This window comes from Engraulis encrasicolus, chromosome 10, assembly GCF_034702125.1.
Source record: "Engraulis encrasicolus isolate BLACKSEA-1 chromosome 10, IST_EnEncr_1.0, whole genome shotgun sequence".
Taxonomy (NCBI): Eukaryota; Metazoa; Chordata; class Actinopteri; order Clupeiformes; family Engraulidae; genus Engraulis; species Engraulis encrasicolus.
In genome coordinates this window covers 29065749-29078018 of record NC_085866.1, presented here as the reverse complement: position 1 = coordinate 29078018, position 12270 = coordinate 29065749, and the positions used below count along the sequence as shown (strand labels likewise).

The 12270-nt window shown below is 43.8% G+C and overlaps 1 protein-coding gene across 1 annotated transcript in view; it reads right to left on the bottom strand.

Annotated features, from left to right (window-relative positions):
* The window catches only part of LOC134456174 (complement receptor type 1-like), a 19262-nt gene extending 12389 nt beyond the window's left edge, over positions 1-6873 (bottom strand). Inside the window, exons 1-2 of the mRNA XM_063207571.1 lie at positions 6531-6873; positions 2496-2726 (exon numbers count right to left, since the gene is read on the bottom strand). Of these exons, the coding sequence (XP_063063641.1) occupies positions 2496-2726; positions 6531-6597 (298 nt within the window). The 5' untranslated portion in view covers positions 6598-6873. The remainder of the gene's footprint in view (positions 1-2495; positions 2727-6530) is intronic.
* Positions 6874-12270: the final 5397 nt, after the last annotated feature.

Sequence of the window (12270 nt, the reverse complement as noted above, 5' to 3'; positions counted from 1 at the left end):
GTAGGCTACATCTCTCTTCCAGTACGTCATCTCTGTCGTCTATCTATTTTTTTGGATAAATAGGTTAAGTGGGAAGCATAGGCCTATTACTCTCCTGGGCGTTTTACCCCAGTCTACACTTACGTTTTTAGGAGCCCTACCATTTATAAATACGTGTCAATATTTCAGCGAAGCAACAGTCTACATTTTAAGTATCCCAACGTTTCAACTCTTCAGTTTACTTCAGGTGTAACGGAGGGTCTGTAGAGAGTTTAGGCTGCGCTAATATGGCCGACCTGTGCGGACGTGCTTGAAATACACGATGACGTATCTAATCTTCATATATGATGTCTGTGATTAAACCACTGTTCCGAAGTTTGCTTTAGTACGGAAAAACCACGTGATATATTACGTATGAAACAGTAAATTGGTTCAGTTTCCCGAAAGAAGCTGCAGTGTTTCGCGCTGCCACACGAACCAGCAGGCGCGCGCAAATGTATTTGGCCTGTTGCAGAGCCGTCTGCCAGGTTGCAGTGGAGAGAATAGATATTTTATTGACTGTCATTAGGCCTATAAGTCCCACTTGATTGACAAGTAGACAACATCATCATAAGTTATGAACACAACAAGGAGAAGACATTAATGTTCAGCAACGCTATATTCTGATCGCCCAAAAAAAAGCCTAATAATAAATGAATGAATAAATAGTGGCATCGCAGCCTTTGTAATGTCGTCTACCTCAACTGCCTCATCAGTAGCCCAAAATGTCAAATGTCTGGAAGTTAGTGTGCAAAAGTATGAGCTCAGTCCAATATTGGGGGTAATGTCGCAAATGACGAGGGCACAACATCTCAACTTATCGAATTGAGCCCGTTTAATTGCAAACGTGGCTTTTCACAAGGAGAGGGCCCTGTTACTGAAGCTGAATTTTTGAAGCAATGTGCCAAATGGTTCACTTGCCCATCACTAGTGATTGGTGGTTTTCGGGTGGGCCATTGGTTAAATGTTCAGTTGCCAAACATGACGGGAGACGACTGGGGGGAGAGGAGGACGCAGCGAGAGCGGGAGAGAGAAAGTTCGGAGGTGGAGGGACGACCACGACCCCGAAGCAGGAGACGTGATGCCCGTGAGCCGGTGACCGGATGGGACCAGGCAAGAGCCAGACGATGACTGCGCGATCCTATGGATCTGGATGGAGGAAACCGACTGCTCGACAGAGGGAGCGGAGGCGGCATATTGCCAGATGGATGCCCGCCACCCGAGCAATGCTATTAAAGCCTCGTTGGATGTCAGATAAGTTACTCATCGTTTTGCCTGGTCGCCATGGTCTCCCAGTTGGAGTCCTCTCCAAGATGTGCGCTGCGCACTATGTGCATGGACGTTCTCTCCTCTCCTCCTCCTCTCTCTCTCTCTCTCTCTCTCTCTTCGCTCTCGCTTGTGCGCTCTCTCTCCGGTCGCTCTCTCTCCCTCTCTCTTTCCTTGTCGTGGCCCGGTCAGTGGTTACAACAGTCATATTTCATTAGACTGACTAGGCTACTGATTTCGTTTAGTGTGTTTTATGTTTGGGTTGCCGTGCATGAAGAAAGCTGTGCATTCATATTCTTGCTTTGGCACCTCATGTTCTGAGGTTAGATGTAGTGTTGTGATGAGGAAAAAGGAGCAATATCACATTTGTGGCTAGTAGAATAGCTGAATGGCTAGTGACTTGGGATAACCACAAGTCACAATGGCCAGCAAGCGGAAAAGTTAATGTCAAGACCTGACACACACACACACACACACACACACACACACACACACACACACACACACACACACACACACACACACACACACACACACACACACACACACACACACACACACAGCTGTGGTTGGTGAATAAGAGTGGTTCATCTCATGTGCCATAAGCAAAGAGCAGCCAAAATGGATGTTTTTATTATTATTATTTTTCTTTGTTTGATCTATGCATTTCCTGAAAAGAACCTTTGACATTTAGTTTATTAAAAAAGAAAGAATGCACTTCTTTGTCCGTGTGTTCATATATCTGTATGTCGTGCAGTATTTCACTGGAAATATAATAATTAATGAGGAAATGTCAGTGCCAGCACCCATCTTTTGCATGGGCCTTTGGGTTTCTCAAGCTGACTTGGTTGTTTTGAAAGGTAATATATAAAATGATGATGATGATGATGATTATTATTATTATAACACACACAAAATATTCAACATATTTTAGTTTTCTTTACTAGATGAAACAAATGTCATAACTAGGCCTATTAGTGCTACTTATGTGTTATTGTTGTTGTAATAACCGGCCGATGGGCCGTTGGGCCGAAGGTTCGGTGCCCCCCACCCCCCCACCATATCTCACTCCCAACAAACTTCAAAACTTGAGAGCCCTGCACACACACACACACACACACACACACACACACACACACACACACACACACACACACACACACACACACACACACACACACACACACAGTACAGTAAAGTGCCGTACTCACCCATGCACTTTGGCCAGTACGGGTCCCAGCGGCCATTGCTTGAGCAGACAGAGTTGATGTGTGAGCCACTGTCATAGTTACTGTCTCCCTTGGTGACGTTGAGGGTGTGCCCAAGTGGACAGCTGAGCTGGAGGGAGGCTCCGTCCTTGTAGCTGCTACTCACCCTCACCTGCCCGTTCACTAGGACCAGCTGCTGGGGCTTGGATGATGGAACAGGGCACGCACACTCTACTGTATAGGACAATAGAAAGTGGGACAGAATAGAGTTCAGGTAAGTAGAGTAGAGTTGAGTAGAGTATCAACCCATTTACTAGGACACACTGCTGGGACAGGGGTGAAAGAACAGGACACACATACTCTATTGGACAAAAGCGAGTAGTAGAGTACAGTAGAGTTGATTACAGTAGAATAGAGAAGAATAGAACCCCCCCTTATGAAAATGAACCATGGTTTGACTATGGTTTAAATATACCCTTACAAAAATTAAGCATGGTGTTACCACGGTTTATAGTTATTCATAAAATTACACTTAGCTGATGCTTTTAAAAAAAAATCTTAAGCGCGTCTTGGTGACAGTCCTTGGAAAAATGTGGGGTTAGGTGCCTTGCTCAAGGCAAGGTATAGGAAGAGATAAGAGTGGGTCTCTAAGCATGGCCGTAGCCAGCAAGTTGGGTTAACCGAGGTCCCGAAATGTTTTAATTTTTAAAAATATATTTGTTAAAAAAGTACATTTTTATAGGCCTACATGTTTATGTATAATACATATATTTATATGCATCCATGGTGTTTTGTTTTAATCTCTTGGACATGTTTGCCCTGCTCTCTGTGACTCGTTTTCTGTGGAATGGGTATATCAAAATTAACATGAAACTTTAAACACATTCATATCTAAAGGTCCCTCCAATTTAAACCCATAGCCTAATCCAGTGTTTCTCAACCAGGGTGCTGCACCCTGGGGTGCCACGGAAACGTGGCTGATAAATAAATGATGTCAGGCTATAATACATATTTGTCTGAATTTAAAAATGAATAGCCTACTTAGTCTGGAATCTTTCATCTGCCATTTACGCACAATATTAGGTCGCAGAAAGCTGCAACTTCAAACGTAGGCTAGCCTAGGTTGTGTGATGTCTCCAAATGTGTTAGTCTACTATCGGATGCGATGCCCTGTTACGGCTTGTTAGTTTGGGGTGCCTTCATTTTTTTAAATGAATTCAAGGGGTGCCTCGCATAAAAAAAAGTTGAGAAACACTGACCTAATACAATAAAGTCAATATGATTATTAATCTACCATCTTAAAGTAGGCTATGGGCATAGGCTAATGACAAAGTGGCCAAATGAGTCAAAATATCCGTTGAAGTCGGTAGACAGTCCCACGAGCTACACGAATATGTTTCTTCATTTGGATACTATTTTAACGGTAGTACAGCAAAAACAAAAAAAACAGTAGCCTATTTTCACTTACCAAATGATTTCTTGAAGTTGACATAGGCAACAAGTTAGGACTGTGGCGTGGTTGTTGTGGAGCCTGCTGCCTGTTATATGCCTATGTAAAACTAACAGCTGAACATTCTTTTCCTCGCATCGCCTGCACGCTTGTTATTATTATTATTTTTTTAGTAGTATTTCTGTACACGCAAAAGCGAAAGACGAAAGTCTATCAACACAGGCAATAATAACCCCTCCAATTTACAATCAAATTATTTTGATCTGACAGCCTGCTTTTAGCTGAGCTTAAGTTTGAATGTTTATTGGTTATTTTATGCAGCTGATGGCGTCAGTCGGTCTTTTTTTCCACTAGCCTATCTAAAACCAAATGACGGCTTATGACAGATAGTGACTTAGTTATCAAATGCCAACGTTGTCAAAGATAGCCTACTCATAACTCCTTATGCATATGCCTATGCTACTGTTTTAAAACTGTGCATCCATGTTGGCGACCTGTGTCTCAAGCAAGCTTGTTTGATGTCTGAATTGCGTTCTCTTCCACGACTCGCACCACTCGCGCGCAAGGCGCGCTTGTTCATTGCATGGGGAAAAAATATAAGCCTATTAGTGCAAACAGAGGACACCAGAACATCTTCAGATGAGGACATTTTACTGTGATTGACTCTGAAGAAGTCGTGACAACTCGAAACGTTAATCTTGTCACTTGACCAAATAAGCAGGTAAAAATCCACATCTGAAGACGCTCTGGTGACTTCCTTTTATGTCCTTTTCTGTCGCTTATTACAGACCTTCCGATTTACAAGTAGAACCCAATGGCTGGTTCTTTCAAATAATGACTCAGTTAAAACGGTTTCACAAAGTTGTGAAAGACATCCACCTATTGGGCCACTGTTTTAAAACGCTTGGCTTTATAGGAGACGTCTCAAGCGCCCAAGCGCAGCGTGGGCAGGCTTAATGGCCACGTTCCTGATGGTGCGTTACTGTGTAGGCTGCTATCTCTCTATTAATGAATCACTTGCACAAACAGAACACAAAGGCAAAATAGAACTCATAGACCACTAATCACTATTTGCAAAGCACGTTTCACAGAGGTTTTGAGTTTTGTGTGTTTGATTCATTTGGGCATATTTGGCGTTAAAAAAAAAAAATCTCGGACGAAATGAGCGAGGTCCGGACCTCGGTAACCTCAAATGTAACTACGGCCATGTCTCTAAGTGATCTCAGGAATCAAGGACTCCAATTACAAGTAGTGTAGTGGTGCTTACCCAAGTTGCGTCACACTACGCCTCTCCAAACACCACTGTCGAACCTGACTCACATGGCACGATAAGCCACACTTAATCCTCTCTCTCTATTTCTCGCTCACACACACACACACACACACACACACACACACACACACACACACACACACACACACACACACACACACACACACACACACACACACACACCATAAATGGTAATGTCTGGAATTCAAGATGTCTAGATGAATCGGAGTCTGTCTGATTGAGACCTCTTGCTACACCACACCCAAAACAACACACCCACTGGCTATTGGCAACAATTTCACGATACGATACACATCCCAATACAGGAGTCACAATATCATGCATATTGCGATACATGTGCATTCCGATACAAGGTCTTCAAGGTCATGGTCTTCTAATATGTCCTGATATTGTCCTGATATTTTAGGGTTTTTTGGTTATTCTTTTTTTTAATTTTTAAGAAAACAGACATGTATAACCAAATGTTACTTTTTTTCTGTAGAGCAACATTAGTGTAATGAATAGCACGCGCGCACACGCACGCACACACCACACACACGCACACACAGCTGGCTATCCCTCACTTCTCTGTCCAGATTCAGTGAGAGAGAGACAGAGAGAGAGAGAGAGAGAGAGAAAGAGAGAGAGAGCGATTACTGTACCCTGTGTACCAAAGGATGTACGTATTATTATACTGTCACATTATTATATTGTTTCACTAGTCTTCTCATTACAGGGTATTAGCCTGTTGTTTAATAATGTAGGCCTATGTATGCAAGTGTCGGAATAGGTGACTGTGAGCAAGTAGGTATTCAAACCAGGATACAAAGCCTGGATTTTGTTGCAACCTTCATTAAGTTATACGCACACGAAAATTAAAATCACGTGCAGACAGAAATTACATCCACGTGGATTTAAATTTAAAATGCCTAGCCTATTTGACGTTTCAAGGCGAATGTTTCTTTACATGAGTTAGGCTACATTGGGAACATCTGTGTAGCGCTAGGTAGGCAGCATAAACGGAAATACCACGGTAGGCTATAGCCTACTTCAGCGGGGACTGTAAACAGTAGAGCAGACGGCACAGCTGTACAGTAGCTATCGGACGGTGACGTGGTTGAAAGGGATATAGCTGAGACCAAACGCTAAAATCACTGCAAAAACACACATCTGCAGAACTTCAATTGGTCACTGAATGTTTGCGCCAATATGTAATATATCACAAAGTAATCTCTGGATAATACACGACCTTGTGTGTACCCTGCGTGCGCAAATTTCAAAACGTAAACATAACTCAACCAAAATGTTTACGCACCAGTAGTCCAACTGAACAATGCCAGCAGTAGTAGTAGACATGGGTTCGGGTTACGTGTTCTCGACATTTCCTCGCAGGACGCAGAAGGGGTCAAGTTCCAAGTTCACGTCTTAGGATCAAAACGGGGATTTTAATTCCGGTCTCGCGCCTCAAGATTACGGTGGCGATTTAGCGAAGTATGTAGCTCCAGCCGTAGGTGCGTCCACTACATTCAGTGTGCGTATGTGTGTGCGTGTGTGCAATCCGCCCCCGCAGTCAACTTTAACGCTGCCATCGAAGTTTAACTATGATGGTAAATTGTAATGTTTTCCATGAGCGTGCTCCTATGCCTGTCTGTCGGTGTTTTTTCGTCATGTTTTTTTCCTTCTTCATGTGATCTGCCCACTGACAGAGGCAACAGTGTGTGTGTGTGTGTGTGTGTGTGTGTGTGTGTGTGTGTGTGTGTGTGTGTGTGTGTGTGTGTGTGTGTGTGTGTGTGTGTGTGTGTGTGTGTGTCTGTGTGTGTGTGTGGCTCCTTAGGGTAGCCTATGGCTGACAAGAGTGTGTAGTGTACACATAGGCCTACATAAAGACATAAAGACCCTATAGTGTCAAACAGACCACAGTGTGTGGCTGCTTTAAACTGTAAACTTTGTAAAGGTAATGCAGTAATTGCTGTAAACTGTAGACTATGTGTGTGTGTGTGTGCGTGTGCGTGTGCGTGTGCGTGTGTGTGTGTGTGTGTGCGTGTGCGTGTGCGTGTGCGTGTGTGTGTGTGTGTGTGTGTGTGTAACTGTTTATAGTTTGATACTGAAATGGCAATGTATTCCATCTCTGCTAACAACTCTCTCTTTCAATATCTCTCCGGAGTTGATTCTCTCTCTCACTCTCTCTCTCTCTCTCTCTCTCTTTCTCTCTCTCTCTCTCTCTCTCTCTCTCTCTCTCTCTCTCTCTCTCTCTCTCTCTCTCTCTCTCTCTCTCTCTCTCTCTCTCTACATTTTATGTACAAAGTTTAAGTCTTGTGGTGCCCCCTCACTGGTCAAAAATTGTTGGTGCCACTGGGCCTTATGGATAATCCGGGCCTGCATCCAGGCTGTGATATCAGACACCTGTGCTGCCTTTGTATAAAAGAAGAGTAGGGTGCCCCTCATCAAGGCCAGAGTAGGGTGCATCTTATCTAAGACAGATTGGGACTGTGCATCCTGCGAAGGCCACACTGCGACACAAGCACACTCTCAAGGCTGCACTGATGTTATGTCTATTTTTCCCCGCACACCTCAGCTGACGTTGGAGATGGCCCATGGATCACTTAGCAGAGAAAACAGCGAAATGGTCAGTTTGAGGGATTTTTTTTTTTCAAAATATCTATCATATCTCACATGTAAAGTCGTGCAGGGGCTTATTATGGTTGAAGGCACCCAGCCCCATATTGCTCCAGGGACTATAACCAATACCTTGAACCTACAGTAGGCCTTTACCATAGTCAGCCATGCCATAGTGGTGAAGAATCTTTAAAAACATTCCATGATCCAGATCACGTGTTTCTCTTCCAACAACATTGAAGACACACCTTTTCACTTCTACTTTTAAATTTCACATTGGCACTTCCACTTCATTTTAATTATCAGTTTATCTTCTATTTTACATATTTTATCTTTTCTTCCCCTCATGTTTATGTTATTTTCAATTTTCATTCTACTTCTTTTCGTTATTTTAAAACATTTATTTTTATTGTACTTTTCCCCCCTTTGTTTTATTTTTGCATTTTAATTACTCTCATTACTCTCCTATTGTTAATTCACTGAAGCTTTGTTTACTTTCCCTATTGTTATGTATTTGTTTTTGATTGTAAAGTGTCCTTGGGTATTTTGAAAGGCGCTCAAAATAAAATGTATTATTATTATTATTAACATTCCAACAACAAAACTTTCCATCAACTCCAAAAATGTCACCAAAGTCCGCTCATAAGATTTTTAGTTATCCTGCTGACGGAAAAGCATAACCCCCTTGGCAAAGGTGATAATAAGTGTAAGCCCAACTAGGAATCTCCAAATCCCCTGGTCATTGAGCCACAACCTTCCACACCACACAAGTGCAAACTGCACACAACGAAATTGCATTTATGCCTCGCTCGTGCAAGGGGGCAGCCCCCAATGGAGCCCAAAGGGAGCAGAGCGGCGGGACAGTAGCATGCTCAGGGTACCTCAGTCATGGAGGAGGATGGGGGAGAGCACTGGTTAATTACGCCCTCCACCAACCTGGCCAGTGGAGTCGAACCAGCAACCTTTGGTCTACAAGTCTGACGCCATAACCGCTTACCAGTGACTGCCCTATAATAATAAAGGTGGAGGTAATAATAATAATAAAGATGCTGCTGGTAGGCAGCTGGACCAGAGATTCTTTAAGTATAGAGATATGCCAACATAATAGGTTTCTATGGGCACCTAACGCGACCAGGTTCCGGTCTGCCTAAAGGGCCGTGTCATAATGCTCCTACAATGAATAGAACAGTCCTTAGGTCTGCCTAGGTCTGCCTAAGGGGGGGCATAATAGAACCAGGAAACAATGGGCCAATGGAACCTCTCTCTCTCTACTCTCTCTGGCTGGACTCTACTGTCTCTTACTTCTGGATTCTGCTCTGAGCTTTGCTCTCTTCTCCTGGAATAAACAGGAAAGGAGATTCACGCCCCAAATGATGATTTCATGGAACACTTCAGACTACTACTTTCTCCCTCTCTCCAAGTTTGTGTGTGTGTGTGTGTGGGGTGTGTGTGTGTGTGTGTGTATGTGATGTACTAAAAGCAAGTCTATGAAAGTCAGTGTCTTGTCTGACAGGCTGTGTCTCTGAGAAACCAATGCCAATATCACAGTGGTTATCTGCCATGAGGGAAAAGGGCATTTCACTCAGCAGCTCTCTCACACACACACACACACACACACACACACACCCCTCTGAGTGACATAAGAGGGTGTGTGTGTGTGTGTGTGTGTGTGCGTGCGTGCGTGCGAGCTGGACAGTCAAATGGTCTTTTCCGTCATGGCAGCCAGATGACCAAAGCTTGAACGCACGCACGCACACACACACCCACACACACACACGAACCACCCCTTGAGTGACATAACTGTGTGTGTGTGTGTGTGTGTGTGTGTATGTGTGCGCTTTGCACTGCTTCAGACATTGTGAATGATGGAAATTCTGTCATAAGCATGTCAGTGAGGGGTCAGAGAGAGAGAGAGAGTCTGTCTGAGTGTGTGTTTGTGTGTGTGTGTGTGTTTGTGTGTGTGTGTCTGTGTGTCTGTGTGTCGTGGGATATGTAGGGTTAGGCACAATTAATTGATAATTCTGATGTTTAATCATGATTTGAGTCTCATCAAAATAATTGTTTAATTCATAACTGCACAGTAAATTTGTCAGTGTTGATTTTGCAGTGTTAAGGCTTATTAACACTATTGGAGTAATTCCAACACCAAATATGAGTAGCCATTTTTGTTATTTGCACCCGGGTTTGCCATTGTTGCTATTTGCACCCGGGTGTGAATAATCATTGTTGCTATTTGCATTCGGGTGTGAATAGTCATTGTGGCATGTATTGCATCTCTTTCTTTCAGGAGCTGCATACTGACACATAGAAACAGTAAAAATGCATGATGCGTTGCAGAGCAAGATACTGTATTGTAGATATTAGTATAAAGTAGTAGGTAAGTATAGGAAACGGAGCAACTGTGTTGATGGATGCTGGACTATAGTGTTAGATGGAACCGCTGTGCCATTTTGATTGGACAAGAGGAACTTTGTTGAGAATGAGAAAAAAAGATCCTCAAATAACTTCCAAAGAAAGAAAGTGGCAATGGATTGACACACAAACACAGGGCAGTGGCGACTCAGGTGGTAGAGGAGCCTGGTCAGCAAGTAAGAGGTTGCAGGTTGAAGACCCACTTTGCTTGACCCCATCGATGTGTCCTTGAGTAAGATACTTAACGCCAAATTGCTCCTGGTGGCAGGATAGTACCCTGCGTGGCAGTCACTGTCACCGGTGTGTGAATGTGGGTGTGAATGGCTAAATTTGAAGCATACAATGTAAAGCACATTGAGTGCTCGAAGGAGTGGAAAGCACTATTCAGGAGTGGGGAACCTTTGTTATTCGAAGGGTCGCTTCAAATTCCTCCAAGGGCCGTAAAATTCCAAGGCCGTACTATGAACACAAACCAGGATTTCCCCCTGCTTTTTAAGGGCTCTGCATACTTTACGTGCGTAACTTGGCGCATTTGGCACGAGAACCATTAATGACGTCATCACTTGCGGCAGACTATTCATGCTTATAAACGCCAGTTGTGCCACAAATGCAATTCTCCCCAGACCAGCGGGCGTCACTGTTGAGAAAAGGAGAATAACTGAAGGCCGGCAAGAACCGCGCGAGGAACAAAGAAAGCATACACTATGCCACCAGTGCTGTCACGTGAGTTGATAGCGCAAGTGTGCCAGCTACGAAATGAAATCGTATTGAATATAGAACGGTATATATGCATCGCAGAGCGAGGAGGAGGCAAAAACAGAAGAGACGGTGGAACGTTCGTCCTTTGCACCAGAACAGAGAGGAGACTGGCGAGTTCTTTGTCCTTGTTCTGCCAATGACACAGATTGATGAGGAGAAGCACTTTGGCTACTTCAGAATGACAGTTCACCATAGTTCATCATTCATAGTAAACGTAGGCATGTAGAACAATAACGTATCAACGACAGGACGACATTCAAGGGCATAGCACCTGCAGCAGGTCTATAGAACAATATGCCTGCCGGTCTTGTCGTCACACCCCCTCGTTCACACATCCTACCTGCCCAGTATTCATATTAAAACATATACATGAAGTCTAGAACAAAAAAAATGGCGCGAAGGCAGAAGCCTATATGGGCTATTGAAACTGTCGTACAGTGTCTCAAAACAACCCCACGAGAAATTAATGTCGGCTTATTTTCGCCTGGCACGTAGCCAATGCATTTTACATAGGCCTATAAGCGAGCTCACAGTATCTCACAACAACCCCACGAGAAATTCATGTTGGCTTTTTTTCCTCAGGGACGTAGCCATTGTCTTTCTTGCCATAACATTTAACAAGTTAGCTCATAAACAGTGTCTCACAACAACCCCATGAGAAATTAATATCGGCTTATTTTCGCCATATCTCATTTCACATTTAACATTTTGACGGGTTGGTTTGCCGTCTGTGTCACAAAGGAATAGATAACCAAACACAGGTTGTAGTTCTGAGGAGGTTTACTGCCAATTTGACGCAAATTGACGCACATGTTTCAAATAAGTGTGAAATACGAATAAGAAAAAAATATATAGGCTATATACAAAGTACAAAAAAAGAGCACACTGGCAGCCTGGCCAAGAGGCATAGCCTACAAGAAATTAGAGTCTTGTTGAAATCACTGGAAGGATCTTCACGGCATCCTCTTGCCCTCTTCGACGAGAGCGCAGACCCTCCTCATCACTTCGCCCCGGTTGTGTGGCTTGACTTCGGTTTCGACGATCTTTGCAGTCTTTGTGGCAATCTTGTCCCAGTGCTTTCTATTTGCCGTGTCGTACAGGTGAGGACACTGCCTGACCCACTCGGTCACCTCTCTCTCTTCCTCGTTGATCCTGCTCATTCTTCCTGTTGTTTCTGTCAGCTGTTTCTGCTTTGGCGTACGCCAAGTTAGGAAAATCCTCTTCTGCACGACATTGCGCCGCGCGCAGAATTTTGAGCTCGCGCCGGG